General features: G+C 43.0%; 1 protein-coding gene across 1 annotated transcript; it reads left to right on the top strand.

The window, feature by feature from the left end:
* The first annotated feature begins 462 nt into the window (after nucleotides 1-462).
* Nucleotides 463-19,874, top strand: LOC106744316. The gene is made up of 6 exons (XM_014618986.1): nucleotides 463-670; nucleotides 1,573-1,694; nucleotides 2,494-3,009; nucleotides 3,612-3,813; nucleotides 13,743-13,958; nucleotides 18,930-19,874. Exons 2-6 carry the CDS (start codon nucleotides 1,646-1,648, stop codon nucleotides 19,252-19,254), a joined length of 1,308 nt encoding a protein of 435 aa, XP_014474472.1. The 5' UTR covers nucleotides 463-670; nucleotides 1,573-1,645; the 3' UTR covers nucleotides 19,255-19,874.
* The last annotated feature ends 706 nt before the right edge of the window (nucleotides 19,875-20,580 follow it).

Consider the following 20,580-nt stretch of genomic DNA (forward strand, 5'->3'; position numbering starts at 1 on the left):
CACGAACGATCTCGCTCGTATAGAATAAATTGCCGAAAAACACTGTTCTGTTCTATCGGCGGATTAACGTCGTCCCAAGGACAGATTCACCCGGTTGGGGAATATTTTCTATACGACGAAACTGTGTTTCCGCTTTAATTACCGAGTAATTCGCTCATTTGTGCACCAACTGAATTCTACCACCACCACGTCCCAACGAATGTGCAACGATCGTTTCGCTGCAACAACAAACAATTATTTTTACACGCGGAGACCAGGTGATCCACCGTAAGGAACGTACGAGCTAACGTACGTTGCACGAAACTCCCCGACTGCGCGCCGTTCGACGAACTCGATCTCGCGCCACACCGGGGTCGGAGGAAAACTTCTTTCCCTCTTTCTCTCTCTCTCTTTCTTACTCTTCCCCCCCCCCCTTTCCCTCTCTCTCTCTCACTCTTTAAGAAAACACCGCACGTGTCTTAGGGGGCGCGCCGTTAAATGGCGCTGTTAATTTCGACGAGCTGCGTTGGTCGTCCGACTCCCTGGAAATCCGTGAGACCGCGGCAGCGGGTAAACACGCCGTCGCAACCAGGGAAATACATCCGGGCGATATTCTGGTAGTCGAGCCACCGCTGGCGGGTTGTCTCCTACCCGAATTCTATGGCACCCATTGTCAGCATTGTTACTCGAGGTGAGGAGAAAATTGCCGCCGGCTTCCACCCCGCTCACCCCGCCCGAGCCCCCTTCCCTTCTCTCTCTCCCTTCCTCCCGTTCCCGTTTCCGCGTCCGTGTCCCGAATTTAATGGACAATCCTTGGACGGCGCGTAATCCTCCGCGTAACTTTCGCTTTGTCTGTACGCGGGCCCGCGGTAAACCCGCCCGCCCCCCCGCTTTTTACGAATAAACTCAGCGGCAGCGAGAGAGGGAGAAAACGGGATTTCATTAACCCGAGAGCGGCGCGTGTGACGAACCGTATGCGCGGACAGGAACTCGTTATTACGCGACGGTAAAAGCCGCGCGCTAAACAAGGCGCAAAGAATTCCACCGCGCGCGCGGAATTCGCTCGTTGCGCGAACTACGTCCGTGCAACGATGTCCGGGGCGGGGGGAGGGGGAGAGGGAACGTTCGAGGGACGGGAATAAAAAGAGAGGGAAAGAAGTAAAAAAACGACGCGATCTTTTCCGGTTCGTCGTGTCGGGTGTCTTTTGCATTTTTCTGTACCGCCAGTCGAACTCTCTCTCTCTCTCTCTCGTCGGAAGATATAAATTCGATCGATAGATTCCGCTGCAATTTTTCGTACGAGTTTCGCGCGAGTCTCGATTTTAGTTCGTTAGATCCGCCTCGCGTTCAGGGAGGCCCATTCTGTACACTCGGAATTGTTGATCGATGGATTTAAACCCGTCACTCCGATTGAATCCATCGAACGATGAACAGAGAGAAAGAGAGAGAGAGAGAGAGAGATCCGTTCGCGCATACGACGGCGAAAGTTCCCGCGCTCTTGGCTTTTCCTCGGCAATTTGCATAATTTACCTCCCCCGCTAACCCCGTTTCCCGGTTCGATCGATTTACGAATATCCAGCCGGAAATTTTTAGACTAAGAGCGCCGGTCGGATGCCCCGACTGCAGCAGCGTCGCTTTCTGCGGCGGAAAGTGCAGAGACGCCGCGATGGCGACGTATCACAAGTACGAGTGCAAAATCTTGGCCCTGTTGATAGGTAAGATCATGCGTGAGCACTCCCTCCCACCCTTCTGTCGATTATCACCACAATGTAATATTTTTTACATTTTTTGCGAATGCTGCAGATTTTTTTGAACTTTTTAACCCATCAAAGGCCATCATTATTTTGAAACGTTTTTAATTGACGTATCAGTCTGTTCATTTCCTGATAAACTTGGATTAGTGTTAAAAAATTATATTATGTTTCTTATTCACATTTTTTCACATATTTATTTTTATTATTATAGAATAAGTGTTGAAAGCGTTTGTCAGATGTAATCAATATAAGAGAAATAAGTCGATAACAGTCAACGCTAGCTGCTTACAAATACTTGTGAAATAAACTTCGGAATAATAATTTTTTACCTCATAGTATTAGTCTCAACTATTCCTTTCAAATCGGAAAATGTCAAAATTGCCATTTTTCGCAAATTTCCCAAAATTCCGATGTGTTAGAGACATTCTGCGCGGAGGTTTGTACTTAGCAGCCAGGAACACATAAGAAATGACTTATTAAGCCTCAGGGCGAATTTTCATGCTGCTCGGTGTTATCAACAATCCGAGACTCGTGTTAGCAATTGATACAATCGCAGGCTTTCGGCGAGGAGTCTCGTTACGTCCATCGTATTCGACGCTCGTTCCTCCCAATGACGCGTAATAAACTTCATCATATTTCTTCCGGAGCCTCGCCTTCGATAAATAAAACCGGAAGCGCGTCTACCGTTATCCCGAGCGCCAAACGAGGCTCCTTTCACGGCGGCTAATTACGAGACGCTTTTTAAATTTCTCCCCCACAGGCTCCGGCATGAGCGTGCTTAGCATGCTCGCCTTTCGGATGGTGACGCAGGAGGGTCTGTACAAGTGTTTGAGGATCCACGAGGAGCTGAGGAAGAAGAGTGGGTGCGCCGGCGAAAAGGCCGCGACGCCTTCGGCGACGACGCCGGATATACACGACGCGAAGTCGCCGAGCAGGTCGGCCAGGAGGAGAATCAGACGGAGGAAACTGAGGGAAGGTAGGCGAAGTGAGGGGATTACCGCGACGACGACGAAGCGGGAGAAAGTGGAGGAAGAAGAAGAGGAGGGGGAGGACGAGAAGGAGACGAAGGAGCACGACGAGGAGAAGGTGGGTACAATGAAGTCCCGCGGGAACGGGAGCGCCGGCGATGAGAGCGTCGACGCGGGACCATACAATTTGGTGACGCACCAGGACAGACGGACGAGCAAAGACTTCCTGGAGAGATCGCTGATGGCGGCCTTCCTACTCAAGTGCCTGCAGAGAGTCGGCTTTTTCGCTCGCCCCACGCCGGATGACGGTACTTATCACACCGTGAACTGCCGCGAGCATCGCCTCTGTTTGAACTCAGAATACTAACGTGCGTCTCCCGAAACGCAGATATTTCTTACGAACCCCCCTCCCTCCTCTGTCCTCTGTCTCTCACCTCACAAAGAGCGCGGCCGATCGCGTACGGGCTGTGCTTATCCATTCGGTGAAATAGACGGTTGATGTCAAATAAAAGATCTCGACAAAACTGAAAACAAATATACAGGTTAGAAGCTGATCCGATTTTTCGTTCCTATTCGTCCTTCCGAATATGGCTGAATAATCACCCGTCATTTCGAGAATGATTTTGCGCCTCTGCGTGACGACACATCGGCCGGATATCTCTAGTTTTCTATACATTTTTCACGGGTTTCAAGATTACGAAAATCACCGTGTTCTTCGGGGAAAACGACAAAATAAAACCGCATGTTGTGCAAGAAACTTACTGTCATTTCTCGCGAATGACGTCACGAAACAGCTGTTCCTTCCGCGGAAGAGAGCGCGAAAAGTTTCCCGCCGAGGAGGCGGTGCGCGTGCGCGCGAGCGCGAAGCTACGAGGCGACTAATATCGGGAAACTTGGCGTGAGTTTGCAGAGGTCCCAGACGCCGACGAGATCACCGTGGCCGCCCTGCTGCTGAGGAACCTCCAGCTGCTCCAATTTAACGCCCACGAGTTCTTCGAGACGCGGCTAAGCGCGCAGCATCGATTCCGCGGCAGCCGACCGGTCTACCTCGGCGTGGCAATTTACCCGACGGTCGCCCGTTTCAATCACGACTGCTACCCCGCGGTGACGAGGTAAGGGAAAAGGAGAAAAGGAGCGCGCCGACGCCGGGCTTTCGCGCGTCGGCCGGCACCCACGGGAAAATAAATCCGCCGCCGCAGTGTGTCGCGCGAATTTCACGCGACGTCGAAATCGCACGGAAACGGTGCGCGATGCTCCTGACAATGTTGCGCGCGACGAATCGAACAGCTCGTTATTTATTAACACACCCGCTGCCGCGAAGGTCGTGTAAACTTGCTCGACGTTAAACTTTCCGCCTCATATTTTCTCGTTAATCTTGCGCCGGCAACGTGTAATTCAGCACCTTCCGTCAGTAACTTGGAGCTTTGAGGACCCTGAGGACTTAGAGGTGTGCGGGATTTTACACTGTGCCGGATTGCAAAGTCCGCAGGAATGCTCGTATGTTTATGAGGGCTTTAATAAAGAGTTCCCGTTATTGCGGGAGAGTTGGATTGCATTTTATTTAATTATACAGATTTAAGCCGGAGAAAGAACTTTTGAAGAAACGTCATTTCGCGGTTAAACATTCATTGCTTTTTATGAACGAATAAGAAAATCTTCGTAGTTTATATTTTGGCAAGAAATAGTATAATAATGTTGGCTCCGAGAAAGTTGAATTATTTGAATATCTGGAAATGAAGATTCTTGTGAGGGAGAAAATCAAGTTTCATTTGAATTAGTTTCTTCGCGGAAAAGAGGCTTCGACGCTTCGATATTTCGAAATTTTGATGACATGTCTTTCTTAGAGAGAGAGAGAGAGAGAGAGAGAGAGAGAGAGAGAGAGAGAAAGAAAGAAAGAGAGAGAGAGAAAGGGAGAGAGAGATATCTGTACATCCCAGTCTCTCTCTCGCTCATTTTATAATAGAATATAACAGAATACGGAAAATCAAATTAGCAGGGGTTGTTAAGAGACCTTACTCGCGCTGTTCTCAGTATGCAATTATATTACATGCAAGAAGATTGAATGTTTACCTTTAACAAATCTCATATGTTTCGGTCGTCGCTTTGGTTCCGAAGTTGGAACTGTTGTGCGGTTCAAAGCACGACGATCGAAACACACCGAAATTTGTTAAATACAAACACACCCGAATTTGTTAAAGGTAAATATATACGATCTTCTTATACATATAATATAATTGCGCACCGAAAATAGCGGAAAGGTTTCTTGCTAGTCCTCGTATATTTGTTTTTTTTGTTTCTTTTTTCCAGTTCTTCGCGTTGTCTTCACGGAGAGAAGTAATTTACTGGCAGGGCAAATTTGATGTTGTCGCAGCAAAGTCTGTCTTATTAGTTACCATGCGAATTGCAAAACGATTTGTTAAGAGTATTAATTGCCATTCACTGAACATATTTTGCTGTGAAAATAAATTAAGAAATATAGAAAAACGCTACTTTATTCTAATATCAAATTGACGTGTCCCAACGACAAATCTGGCACAACCAAATTAGCGAATTATTCGTAATTAGAGCAGAAACCGTTTGGTTGCGTCAGGATGAAAAATACTCTGCCGAATGAATTTGTCCTTAAGTCACGTTAATTTGCAGTTAACACAAAATAATGTGTCTTCCTGTATACATTTACTAATTTATTACACATTTATTATACAGCAAAATAATTTATTGATTCAGCAAAAATAATTCAGCGAATGGCAATTAATATTCCTTTATAAATCGCTTTACTGTCCACATAACTGACAGATTTTCCTGCGACGGCATAAAATTTACCGTGCCGATAAATTATTTCTCTTCGCGCAGATATATCGATATATTTACATCGATATATATATATATATATATATATCAAATAGGTACATCCCAGATATATTCTGCGATACGGTCGGCGCGAAGTAAGAAGAAGAGCTAAAGAAAAGAGAAAAGAAAAAGGGTGAGATAAGTAAGCCGAGCTGAGAAAAACACGATTTCCCGGAGATACCTACCGCCGCCGTGTTACTGCACAAACGATCGTCCTCGTCGGATCTCTTTTTTTCATTTTCAATCGTCGTCCCTTCGATGGCTGTTCAATAACTGTGACGAGTCGAGCGCGATAATTAGGCGAATAAAAGACCGCCCTCAAAGGTTCGCGTTGTCGCATCCGTGAATTCGCGGACGCGGTGACTCGACGACGCGGTCGAAACGGGTCAAAGCGATCAATGTCGAGAATCCCCGTGGTGTGTACTTTGAAATTTCCACGGTTACACACACACACATACACACTAACTCATCCATATATACAGAAAGAGAAAGAGAGAGAGAGAGGGAGACACACATTCGTATGTTACACGCTCATACGGTCTCTCTCTCTCTCTTTCTCTCTCTGTCTCGCCGAACTTTGGCGGGCCGGCAAAGTGCGCGCGACTCGCTTTGATTTGCATACTAATAACATGGTCGAGCGAAAGAGTAGACCACCGTCGTGGCAGATGAGAGCTAATTAGTATAACCAGACGGTACACAATCGCCTGCGTCCTTGCGGGAATTATTAATCGAGTCGGACGCGACCGCCCCGGACGGTCTGTTAAGTAAAGTTCTTTCCGAGCACTTGAGCGCGAGCGAGCCCCTTTGTTGGCGGAGATCCAACCCGACTACTACTCTCCAACCGTCTCCTCTGCAAAGTGTCGGCGCATGCAAAAAGCGCCCGCGAGTCCTTTCGTTATTGCGCGACGGCGGATAGCCATGTTAATCTTTGAGAACGGCGCCCACCCTCTCGCGACTCGCACGTGCCGCGAGTGGAAATTTCGGTTTCACGTTTTCAACGGTTAGTTAAACACCGAAATGTTTAAGCAAACGCAAACTACACGATATTGTCGCGAGTTAAGTGAATTTCTATTCGGTTGGGAAGAAAAGCCGAAAAAACCGCGAGCCGGTGAAGATTGACCTGGCAAATTCCGTTGAACTTGAAGGGATCGGTGGAGAATCTGTCCAGATACGACGTTACGTGGTACTATCGTCCCGCTTGGAAACGCTGCGGATGTTTACTCACTGCCCCATTTTCTCCGTATTGAGAATCACGTAAAGAGAAGAGAATTATATTTATTCGAAAATTATTTGACATACAATTATCTCGAGATATATTTTTCTTCCTCTCTTACAACGATTTCATCGTCTGCGAAAATCCAAAGTGTTTCGAGAGAGATCGAGAGTGATCTCTCAGCGAGCACCGACCGTGCGCATTGTTGATTGGCGGGCGACGATTGGCAGGGGATGACCCGTGCTTTGCCCGTCTGCCGTTTGTTCGAGTACCCTCGCACCGTGACCGAGTCATTTTGTTCGAAGCCGATGGGCGACGCACACACCACGATGTGCGTCGGTGGAAGTTATTTACGATCGGGCGATTAAAATATTTCGCCGGTTTTCTGAAACATTTAATCGACCCTCCGTGCGAATCGTGTCCGCGCAAGAGTGCGAACGTGTATCCGTGAAGCGCCTCGATGAAGCGGCTAGGAATGCAGGACGCTGCAGCGGGAAGCTAAGACGGAGAACGCCGAGACGCAGGCAGCGACACATCGTGTGTTTCCAGGTGTGTCGAATCACGCGGGACACCTGCGATTCGGACGTTTCCTCGAACTTACTGATTACGAGGAGATATTCAAATTGAAGCTCTGGGCCGGCACTTAGAGTTCGTCGTCATTTAACAAATTATCCCCTGTAGGAAATTTGTCGAGGATCTAATTGGAATCTGTGAAGATTCCCCAAAGAAATTATAGATCCTGATTGGGAAATCTATGAAGATCCGGGTCAGAGGTGTGATGTCCCGAAAGTGAGATTCTAAGTGGATATTCCAGACAGATTCCATTTTCTCTATCTAACGTTCGCCCAAAGTGCGATTCCGAAAGGAAAACCCAAGCAGATTCCATTTTCTCCGTACAACGTTTGCCTAAAGTTTTCTTTTTTTCTTTCTTAGGATTTCTATTTAAGTTGAGCAAAATATCTGAAAAGCTTCGAGCATTTACGCACATTTTACAAGTATAAATATTTAAAAAGCGTACATACTCAAGCTGCTTCAGTTATTTTGATCAACTGCTTTTTGAAATAATTTATAAATGTCTCTGGTATTTGTAATAATATTTATTATACTTTTATTATTATATTATATTTTATTTATTTTATATATAATATGAAACTTTACAATTAAATTAAACGTTTATTTATACATTTTTTCATTGAACAGACAAAATGGGATCTATGTTTCCCGAATAGAGAATCTTAAATGGGATCTAATTAAGATCCATTCCGATTGATCAGCTAAATAAAGCTACAATTCCAAATGAGAAGCCCAGATAGATTTCATTTGTTTTGCCTAACGTTTTCCGAAAGTTTTCTCATTATTGGGATAAGAATGGGATTTTTGATTGGTATCGCAATATCTTATTTGGGATAAGTTTGGGTAATCCGATCAGAATCTATGCTATATTTGGGAATTTTCGGGAAATTTCCGTACGGGATTGTAGCTTCATGATCGTTCGATCACGCCTCGCGATTTATACTTGTTTCAAGCGACGAATTTTGATTCGAACATGCATAACGGTCTGCGTATACGAGTCTGTAATTAACTACGTTTTCAATCAAAGATCGTGAATAATTTGCAGCTATGAATTAATTTGCAACTACCAATACCGGCCTTAGAATCTAACGCAAAACTTGCTGATTTATACCTAAAGATATTTTATACCTAAAGATATTATGAAAGAAAAGCGGTTGGATCGATAAAGTCTATCATCCTCTTTCAGAAAGATGTTATGCCCACCGAGCAATTATGCATTGGCGCAATAATACGTTGTGCTGATACAGTAGCTGACCAAATCCATTCGTTGAAACGATTGATAATTCATCACAGCGACTATATAATATGTTCGGTGGACAATGTGCTCGAAAAGATTTTGTTCGTTTATGCAAAATTTCGTTGATTTTCTCTGTCACTTTCTTCCTCGGTATATAATAACATTCCTTCGATCACACACAAGTTTCACCTTGAATGTGTGTGTGAAGTTTCACCTTGAACATTTTTTCTTCGCTATAACCGTCAATATCTTTCTACGTATTTTTTTCTCAAGATGACAAAAAGTCTATTTTTTGTTATTATATCGTACCCGAATTTAAATCTGTGTTTATACACGGCATTATTAAACACACAACTGTTATCTTTGTTATCCTCTTGCGTTATTCTTCTTTTTCGCCTCTTTTGAATCTCTGTACCTTATCGAACTTTCCGCCAATAAACATTGTCAACAAACACATCGCCGGTAAACATAAATCCACAATATAAAGGATAAGAAAAATACTGTGAACAAAAAGTTGTTTTATTCACCTGTATTTTGGTTATTTAACATTTACTTGCCGCGTGTATGCTACCTACAGTTGGCCGAGTTACATAATTGATAGGATCGGCTCGTCGAAATTGAGAATAAAGACTGAATGCAGGTATGCAGGTGGAGCATTAAGTTAATTGAACGTTAAATATCTATTTTCCGAAGACACTTATTACACAACATACACACAAAGATATATTATAGTACAGGACCTGGAGCCATTATGGTCGCTCTTTAACAGGTCCTTCTATAAGCTCCATCACGAAGGAAACGACAATGAGCTACCATTTGTAGCGTTCCTACAGGTAGGACAATAGTCAGTATAGTGTTATATCTCATCATTCTCCGTTAGACCTTCAAGTTCAGCGGGATTTGCTCAGGGTTAATATGGGGAATCATCAAAACTTCGGCTCAGGGTGTACGCGCACGAATATATCTTCGCGCGTGCATATCGGCGATCGAAACTTGTCAAGTTCACTGAAAGAAAAATATGGTTATTTTCAGGGTACAACAGTATCCTATTTTTTTTACTTTAATCACAAAAATAGCAGCGACGTCCACATAAGATTATTGTCACTGACACTACATAGTAACGTTTACTAGAAAAACAGTTCTCTCGACTATTTTTGTGTGGTTGAAGTGAAAAAAGGATATTGTTGTCCCCGAAAATAACAATATTTTTCTCTCAGTGTTTCTCTTCTCCCTCTTCCCCTCTCTCTCTCCGGAAACTGGAAACTTCACGAAGTCTCCCGGACACGACGGAGTAATTCGCGTGGACTATATTCCCATTGTCGTCGTGTACTTTTGGAAAAAGGGGAAGGGAAAGAACGGGAGGGAAGGAAGGGTTGAACAAACGATCCGTCAATTACAACGTCCAAATGAATCGTTCGATGCGTTGGGGAACAATAAGAAGGGAAAAAGGGAAACGGTGTACACAATTGGCAGGGATGAAGTCGTTCCGCGCATTTACGGCCGCGCATCCGCGACGTACCTGCCGACCGCCGCCGCGATGAATACTGCAAATCTATTAGCGCTAATTAAGTACGTGGATTTGCGTGTACTCGGAGCAGCGCTAAAGCCTCCGCGATGACTTTGGTGGGTCACACGGCCATTATACCCGCTCATTACTTCATAATGTCGCGTCCGTATTGCGCGGCCTCCGCGCAAGCGCGAATCGTTATTGTTCGCGTCGTTATTAACGTCGTCGGGAAATCATTGTGATGATTACGATTATTATTTCATCGCGAAATAATTGCGTCGCGCCCTGGCCGGTTTTCGATTTATTAACCAGCACCTCGCCGGTAACCCCGGAATATCCTCTTTCCGAAATGGCCGGCTGATAAATACCCTTCGACACTGCTGCCTTCCGCCTCGTTCTTGCTCTCCGCATGCGTGCGTGATTTTATCGAAAAGAATACCCGGACGATACAAAGCAACAACAAGCCAACAGGGCATCCCAAAGTAATCACGTGTCGAATGCACCGGGAGATTTCCGGTAATAAATGAAGCAACTTTTTGTTCACCAAAATCCCGTTCGGTGATTTTTTGTCGAATTGACGGGGTACGGAAAAAAAAAATAGTCTTAAAACAAGAATATTCTCATGCGTAAGCAAAAGTATCATAATCTTCTTAGGACACTTTTAGTCTTGATTTGATTGAACTTACGCAAGCTTATTGATGCAAGTATTACTTGAACTCAACTCAAGACTAAAAATCTTTCAAGAAGATTATAATATTTTTGATTGTATATATGAGAATATCTGTTTTTGATTTAAGACTAATTTTTTTCTTGTAGACTAATTTTCTTCTTGTAGATTGCGTCGCGAGTCAGGATCGAAACGCCACGAAATGTCAAACGAGTCATATATAGGCTATTTTTCTTATATCACATTAAATATTTTATTATACGATTATGCGTAATATCTAAATCTATCGTTATTTTTAATACAATCTATTTTTGATACGAAAGAATTTCCTACCGACTCCACGGAAAAAACGACGAGAAGTAAATTAATATGCTTAAGGGGATGTCATATTTGAAAACTTTATTAAGGAAATACTGATTTCTTTCCTGCAAAGTTTACGTCTTATTAACTGCAGATAATTAGAAATGCTTTCACAAGGTAAAAGTACACGCGAAAGTGAATTGAAGCATTGCTCAATGTGTGACGAAAGCGATTAAAAGTTTCGAAAATTGATATCTCTAGCCGTCAGTGGGAATAAATATTTACCTGTACAGAGATACAGGAACTCTGTAGCTTGTACAGAAGGCTTCACTAACGCTGCTCCATTCCCTAAACATAGCGACATCGGAAATTTGCAATTAGGCGTATCATTTCTAAATATTTGTGCATCATGACTACTGCTTTGAAACATCGTTGCCGGTTCACAGAATAATCAACATGTCATGTTGCACAAATATTCGGAAATGATGCGCCTAATTGGAAATTTCGAATGTCACTATATACTTAGGGGATGCATAGGAACAGTGTTAATGGAGTCTTTTGTACGTTCAAAACGTGGCAATACTCCAATCAGGAAAATTTCGAGGAATATTTTTATAACTTTCCAATAAAATTCAGAGGCCTAAAAAGAGATGAGAAATTTGTAGAAAAATGTTTATATATCTTAGATTTTTCGTTGGAATACGATAAAATAGAGTAGCGCGTTAATTCTATTTACGTGTTGATTTCATTTATATTTATATCGCACTTACATTTCAAATCTATATATATGAGAAACACAAAAAAATATCATGATTGTGTTCATATAACATAACATTGTGAAAATCGCCTCTACGTTATTAATTAATACTGATGCTTAAGCATCAGTAACGTAGAGGCAATAATTATCAAATAAACTTGATAATTATCAACTTCGTTATCGACTCTGGCATCCCCTTAAACGACAATTCTTTAAACAATGTGTCGTTCCAGCATTTAAGAAATATTTGTAACCTTGAAAAAAGACTGATAGAATATTATTTATAACAAATGTTTGAAGTATACATGCCTTTTATTTCGATGCAAGCATTTATTCTGCGAGTAAGAGATTCTCGCGCACGCTGAAAAATTTCCCGTGTAAAGCCGTTCGAATATTCGTTGTAAATAATATTTCGGTTTTTCTCAGGACTACAAATATTTTTTTGAACGTTGAAAGGACAGCTCGTATAAAAATTGCTTATATGTCATTTAAGCATATTATTTTCGTCATTCTTTCAGTGGCGTGTCGGTAAGAAATTCTTTCGTATCAAATAAATTCCATTCAAAATAACGGTAATTGTACATAGTTACACAAATTTTTTGTGAGACGGAAGAAAAGCAAGCAACCGACATGATTCATATGACGTTTCGTGGTTCTGTTCCTGTCTCGCGCGCGACCTGGTATGCTAATTCGACAATTTTAAATAGGCTCTCATTCAAGAATTATCGAAATTCCATTCAAAATAACGGTAATTGTACATAGTTACACAAATTTTTTGTGAGACGGAAGAAAAGCAAGCAACCGACATGATTCATATGACGTTTCGTGGTTCTGTTCCTGTCTCGCGCGCGACCTGGTATGCTAATTCGACAATTTTAAATAGGCTCTCATTCAAGAATTATCGAAATTCCATTCAAAATAACGGTAATTGTACATAGTTACACAAATTTTTTGTGAGACGGAAGAAAAGCAAGCAACCGACATGATTCATATGACGTTTCGTGGTTCTGTTCCTGTCTCGCGCGCGACCTGGTATGCTAATTCGACAATTTTAAATAGGCTCTCATTCAAGAATTATCGAAATTCCATTCAAAATAACGGTAATTGTACATAGTTACACAAATTTTTTGTGAGACGGAAGAAAAGCAAGCAACCGACATGATTCATATGACGTTTCGTGGTTCTGTTCCTGTCTCGCGCGCGACCTGGTATGCTAATTCGACAATTTTAAATAGGCTCTCATTCAAGAATTATCGTTCGACTGAAATTTTAACCAATAAATAGTTGCTTTGCATCAAGAATCTTCCGGTTCACTCCGCATGCGGTTATCATGGAACACCTTGTATACACGCGTATCAATGTTTCGCGACGGGAAATTTGCTTTATGCGTTCGAAAATGGTTTTTCATATTTCCGAAACTATTAGTTCACAGCGATCGAACGGGCAGACCGCAATGAAAGTACACCTCTCGCGCGATTCCCCTGCAAATTTAACGTTCTCGTTTTTCGTGAGAAAAGAGAGAGAGAGAAGTTTCAACGTGTCACACGACTGTTTCCTTTTCTCTTTTTTTCTTACGTCACACGCCACAAATTTATTACAACCGGCATGTGAAAATCCACCGAACTAACTGCTAATTCGCGTTCAGTTAATTCAGCGAACGAGACACACCTCGGCCTCGCCCCGTCGTCTCACGTCGTACTTTACCCACGTGTGTCGCGCCGCGCATGTTCACACAAGCGCGACTCGGCTCGTCGTCCCGACGCGTGCCCGTGACTGTTAATCATCGCCGAGACGTTAACGTTAACGATTAATCGCGCTAACGAACCGGAGAGAGACGGGATCGCTCGAAGCCGTACCTTACATACACCTCGTCACCGTCCGCCCGCCGTCTTGGCTCGCCGCACCTCATCGGACACTTTTTTGTCGTCACGTCGCAGATACTTCGTCGGCCGGCACATTGTAATAAGGGCGACTCGCGGTCTGCAGCCGGGTGACGTTATTGCCGAAAACTACGGGCCGATATTCACCAAGAGGACCCTCGCCGAGCGTCAAAGGACACTGGCCGCGAGATATTGGTTCCGCTGCACATGTAAAGCCTGCCAGGAGGACTGGCCGCGCTTTGAGAATCTGACAAACGACTCCGCGAGGCTGAGGTAAGTCCATTTAAATTTCGCCGACATCAAGCTCATTAACGGAGTAATTTAATTGAAATGAACGGTCTTATCGATACACCACCGCACCGGGACCAAGTTCTCCCGCCCGCCCANTCGACTCCCCCACCCGAGTCCCCACTCGGATGTCTCCCCTCTCGACGGATTACCGAGGAGGAGCAATATCGATCGGAAATAATGCCAAGTGCGTTTAATTAAGACGGTCGACGTTAACACACACACACATTCTCTCTCTCTCTCTCTCTCTTTCTCTCTCTGTCTTTCTCTCTCTGTCTCTACCTCTCTCTCTCTCTCTCTCTGTTTATCTATCTATCTTTCACTACTAGCGGAACCTCTCGACGAGGGCTCGCCAAATCGTCTGCAATCGTACACTGCCCCAAGCACAATTAGGGTGGGTCGCCTCGTCGAGTGCCCACACCTCATTCTAGAATAGATATCTGAAGCATCAAGTACACTTCTCTCCCTATCGATTTTCATTATTTTCGGTAGAAAACGCGTTTGTATTTCAGCTGTTGTCGTCTTTCACGCTCTTTCCGAGAGGTCGCACGAGGATAACGATACATATAGCTGGACATGCTAGATGCATTTGTATAGATTCCGTGTAGAGAATGTGAAGCTGACACACCCGTGACGAGAAAAGAACTATCTTTAAATATATCTCTCTTTTTCTTCCTTTTTTTAACTAATCAGTAAGTTCCTGTATTCCTTGACTCATTTCCGATACCTACCTGTTAGTACCGCAACTCTAATAGGGGAACTTGGGAACACTTGATCTTTTAAAAGACTTGATCACTAGCTATTATTAAAAAAATTGGAAGATTCCATTTTCTTGCGTTAGCAGCAGTTTTTCATTCTTAATTGTAGAAAACGTTAAGTGTCGTTTTGTTAACTACTTTGTCACTACACCGAGCAGAAGAAATGGTAGAATCAACGAAATTTTGCTTAAGCGAACAAGCTTTTTCAATCACAACGTTCAGTTCATGGGACAAATTATACAGTTGCTGCAATGAGTTATCAATTGATTCGACGATTACGAGTCACCAATTATACCAACGCAACGTATTATTGCGCCAACGCGTAATTTGTGTCAATGGACACAATATTTTTTTAAAATGAAGGTGACCGCTGATTTTTTCGATCCAAATGTTTCTTTCTTTCGGTGTAGATGGTCCAAAACAGGATTAAAATGAGATGTCAATTACGATAGAGAGAAATCTGTTTATTATACTCGACGAGGCAACAGCTATTACCACCGAATATCTTCAAAGAATAAAAATATTTTATTAACGACTAGTTGCGAAAATGAAAAAAGTTCACATTCACAAAAGCTGCTTAAAGATCAATAACCATTGATATCAACGCAATTCCCGTTAAATAAATTTTTCTCCAGCTCTCATACTTCAAAGATACTCAAGGTCGTAAAATAGTTATCACCCCGCTTTGTGTATTATTCACAAACACACGTGTTATCCCTATTGTGTAAACTTACAATTGCATTTGCTTACATATTTTTCTAGAAACAACTTAGCTTGTTAATTTATTTAATATTGATTAACGCGTAAAAATGAACACCGTTGTTTCGGGAGAAAAAGAAAAGGTGAATACGCTCAAAGATGATTCCTCGTCGCACCATTTCTCTTCCAGACAGTTACCTTTGCACTAACTTTCGAATGTTCGGCCCGGGTACCTGTGTCGTTGACGAGGAATCGTGTGGAAAAAAATTCACATCTCCTTCCCTCCCTCGAGCAAAGTTTGAATCCCAGAAGAGTCGAATCGTGGTGTGCGATTAGATACTTTCGAAAAGTACCGGGGGAGAGAGAAAGAAAGAGAGGCAAGATCAAAAGGAAAGGAAAGAGAGACACGGTCGGCGAAGACGTGGGTCTTCGCGATAGCAAAAGCCGCAAAAGCGCAAGAATGTCACGCGAGGAGAATAACAAGCAGCCCCGGAGCAGCTTGGAAGAGGAGGAGGGCAGATGGGGGGAGGGGGGAGTTAGTAGATGTTTTTAGTGATCGTTAAAAACCGCAAGTCGCCCCGACGAACGAGGCAAAGTTCTCAAAGGGACGGTTCGCAAGGACGCTCTCGTCAAAGGTACTTCTGTCCGCCGTCGTGGGATCCTTGCCGAGTGAGGATAACGCGACGGCGAGCCGAGGTGCTTTTATCAGTTTCGCGGTAATTTTCTGCTGCGCCGGATAGCGCCACTCGTTACGCGTCCTTTATGTCAACAACGAGCCCCGTCGGACGACAGTATTTTTCCCCGAGAAATAAACTACCGCGCGCTGCCGCCGAGGCTTCTCTCCCGCTTTTGAGCGCGCCGCCCTCGCCGCGCGAACAAAAGTTCAATTACGAGTAATTATTTCATCGTCGCGCTAACGCAAATGTAATTCTCCTAAGTGCATCGAGGTCAATGAGAAAGGCGCCGCGTCGGTGTACAGTCACGATGACGACGAAGGGACCGGTTGTTAGAGCGTAAAGTCCTTCGCCCTTTCGGGTGCGTCTTCTTCTTCGCTCGGTATTGAGGGATTGTTCCTAGAAGGAACGATTTAATACCCATTAAGATACCCTTTCGCAACCTTTCGCGCACGACGCTTTGTTACCTCGACGGGAAATCGACGACGACTCGCTGAGCAAATATTTCGAATACATGAAGAAGGAAATACTTGTAACTGTAATCGCACAAGTGAAAAATCATGATAAAGAGAAATATTCTTCTCTTAAGTGTTGTAATGTTAGTAATAATAACCCGTACGGAAAAGAAACTACAAGAATGTGAAAAGATTTTCGGTATATCATCGAGGAACCGTTGAGGTACTATTGAGAAACGGTTTACGGAGGTTTTCCGCACGTTTCAAAAGCATCATTTAATTATTTATTTTACAAGCTTGGATTTTCCAGTGAAAGATTAAATTTGATTTTTTATAACTCCCATTTTGGGAAATATTGCTTTTTCAAAATCCGCCCCAGTGAATAACTATAACCTTAATAAATAAATAAAAATGTAGTGACGCTGATTTCAGGTCACTCTTGTTGAGGCCGAGATGATTATCGTTGATATGTGATTTTTTGCAGAAATAATTGAATTGGAGACAATGATGTTATATTCACCTATATAAAATCTATTCTTTTATATTGTTAAATGTATTTAACACATTGCATGCGGGTATATTTCGCCGCGGACTTACGCGTGTAGCGGGCGTTTTTTCGTGAATTTCGCGGGAATTTGGTATTGAGTAAAATCGCAATGAATCGATAACTACTTCGTGTTTCTCAACGAAACTTTTTTTTATTTTACACTTAAATATATGCTCTACGATTATTTAAAAAAAAAAACGACATTTTTTCTGAATAAATAAATATAGAATAGTGAACTAAAAATGAAAGAAAAATAGGCAATTTTTAATTTTATTATTTATTCAAAAATATTTTTTCATAACAACAAGTAAAAATAGCTAAAGTTCTAAAAAGAAACAATGGAAATCGTTGCCTAGCAACACAAACACGAACACCGTACACACTTACAATGCCCATCGTATTCATACGATACCCGCTCCCCTGCACAAATCTACTAATACGTATTTTTACGTGATCCGCTCTAGTGACAGACTGCAAAAAACGTAAAAGTACGTTTTCCGCATGCAATGTGTTAATAGGCATATATAACACAAAATTAATACTCATATTAATTTACAGCTTTTTAGAACTCCTCAAATTTTACCTAATTTTTACTCCTGTCGAGGTCCTGTGATCCTTTAAGGGGATGTCATATTTTCCTTTTGCTCTAACAATCAATAGGTAACCGTAAAATTAACATGACATGTGTAATATTCCCTTTTAGCCTGTTTCTTTTCATAATTTCACTACGTTAAGTTAGCTATTTATTGGCATTGTTATACAGAGCACGGCGAATGAAGTGTCACCTTATTTCCCCCTACTTTCATAATATTCATAAAAGCGCGTTAAAGCTCCGCGAAGTTTGCGTCATATTGGCTGCACAAAATTATACAAGCCTTTACACCGTGAAAATATGCACGAAACAACGAGTTGAAACATTACTCAATATATGACGAAAACGACTAAAAATCTCAAAATTGATATTTCTAGTTGTTAGCTAGTGTAAATATTTATACTGGTACGAGAAAAATTGCAAATTATGTTGGGTTGAAACAAAAGTTCATAACGTTTTTCAATAGGTGGCGTTTGAACAAGTGAATGTGTTTCACTGCGTGAAACACGTGGAAAACTTGCGAAATAATATTTTACAAATATGTTCAATCAATCGCAAATATCATGTTATAAACATATCCTCTTATTTCAATGTATTTCGCAAAAATTTCCGTCATACGTCTCCTCGCTTCTGATATCATTAATCAAGATGGCTGCAACAAGGAACTATCTTTCAAATAGAAGATATAGCTGAGTTGCCGAAAATGACTATAATTTTAATGGAATTTCTCTCGTATCTCGCGCCATTTATTAATCCTGCAATGTTAACCCTTTATTTTGAAGACAAGTAGTGTTGAAAAAAGGGAAAACTCGAAAAGCTTTTTAATGTGACATATGTGCGTATATTTTCAAAATACAAAACAAATTGGAGATTGGTTGGGCAAGAAAGGGGTTCGTAAAAAAGATCTACGTCTCAGAGATGACGTTGGTATTCTGGAGTTAAAAGATCTTCTCAAAAAGAACGGGACTTTACATTCGGACGTTCTCGGGATCGATTCGCCATTTACGCATAAATCCATCGCTAAACAAACGCAGTCTCGGGGCGAATTCCGGCCGATTATATGTGCGATTCGAACAGAGAGAGAAAAAGAAAGAAAGAGAGAGAAAGAGAGAGAGTCCGGACTTCCTCCACGCGCCATTTTCCTCCTTCTCCTCCTCCTCTCGTTGTAACGAAGTCCTTAACGCACAAAAGAAAATCGCGGAATATCCTTTTGATATTTCTGCCCCCTCAGGTGTCCCACGCCGGGATGCGGCAGATTGCATTCGCGAACGCAGCAGCAGCCGAGTAAGCTGATAAAATGTCCGGGCTGTCAAAAGAAAATCTGCTTGGAGGATCGGCTGGCATACCTGCGGGAGTGTGAGGAGCTTTACGGCCGCGGTCTGGGGAGCATGGAGGACGAGCGAGTGGGCGATGCGATCGGGACGCTGCGCGACGCCCTGAAGAGATTTCACCAAGTCGCCTGTCCACCGCACAGGGACACGCACCTCGCCGAAATTGCTTTAAGCTCCTGTATGGCTGACTCCGGGAATACTTGGAGGCCGGCGACGGTGCTTTGAGCACGCCGGATGACGACGAGGAGGTGGAGAGAGGACGCGTGCGGATGGGAGGGTGAAGAAGGAAGAGGAAGCCGTACGCACACTCGCACGGTGCTTGCGCTCCTGTAAGCACGAGCGCGCGCGATATCCCCGCGAATAAAAGACCAGCGGCGCGGCGTTTGATCGCGGCGGATGGCAATTTTACAAGCCGAGAGGGGGGAGCGGGGAATTTTCGAGCCAAGCGAGAGGGACGTTATCTTTATCGCCCGTTGCGAGATCGCCGATTCACGCGCTGACATGATAAAGCTCGTCGAGGAACAATGGGACAAAAAGAGACGGCCGTCCGCTCGCGAACGGCGCGATTTCGCGCTCACCACCTCGCCACCTTGCTGCAAACACACGCATACTGTCATTGAACACACACACCGCCTGTCATGTATACTTTACCATTTTCGAGGCTAAAAGTCACGCAATTTTCTGCCTTACACATGGGACAGGCAGGGGCTTATTGGCACACTTTTACATGTTTTTTCTTTATATATTAATTGGAAAAAGATACTCGAAATATTTCGCAATATCATATACATTTTAATGTAACTAACTTTAGTTTCTAGGAAAAAATAAAACTTTAATGTAACATCCTTTAGCTTTTAGAGAAAAATATTAGCTTTATATATATATTTACATGCAAAAAAGTATTTAGCTCTAAGTAGAATCATGCAAATTGGACAACTGACCGCATATTCAGGGGCAGTTGTCACATGTCCGACACATATATAAAAAGCAATCACAGCATCGCATGGCGAAAGTGGACTTTCTGGTTCTCCATCTTTGCACCTGATTTCTGTCGAGATGGTTGTACTTAGAAAGGCCTACAACGCTCTTCCCTTGGCAGGTTCACAGATCCGGGAACGTTTGTTGACTAACAAAATCGTCTGGAGCGCTCTCGCTTTTATTGATTACCGTAGCAACACGGAGCGCACGAAATTTGAAACGAACTTCTCGAACAACCTAATATACGAGGGCAGTCCGATAAGTACTTAGCCTACAAAAGAAAAACGAAAATTTGGGAAAAGTGGCGATTTATTTCTCAACATAGTCTCCTTTTAGCTCGATACACTTGACCCAGCGATGCTCCAACTTCTTTAACCCATCTGAAAAATACGTTTTCTCGAAGTCTGCAAAGGCCTCCGTGGCGGCGATGACCTCCTCATTCGACTCAAATTTCTGCCCGGCGAGTGACTTTTTCAAGTTTGGAAACAAAAAAAAGTCGCACGGGGCCAAATCTGGAGAATACGGTGGATGGGGCAGCAGTTCGTAGTCCAATTCGACCAATTTGGCCGAATG

This window comes from Dinoponera quadriceps, unplaced genomic scaffold (assembly GCF_001313825.1).
Source record: "Dinoponera quadriceps isolate SergipeBrazil2010 unplaced genomic scaffold, ASM131382v1 scaffold1383, whole genome shotgun sequence".
NCBI classification, from domain to species: Eukaryota; Metazoa; Arthropoda; class Insecta; order Hymenoptera; family Formicidae; genus Dinoponera; species Dinoponera quadriceps.

Coding starts and splice junctions, on each gene's coding strand:
- LOC106744316 (XM_014618986.1), top strand. CDS start 1,646: ATGGCGACGTATCACAAGTACGAGTGCAAAATCTTGGCCCTGTTGATA. Junction 1,695..2,493: donor AATCTTGGCCCTGTTGATAG/GTAAGATCATGC, acceptor TCTCCCCCACAG/GCTCCGGCATGAGCGTGCTT. Junction 3,814..13,742: donor TGCTACCCCGCGGTGACGAG/GTAAGGGAAAAG, acceptor GTCACGTCGCAG/ATACTTCGTCGGCCGGCACA.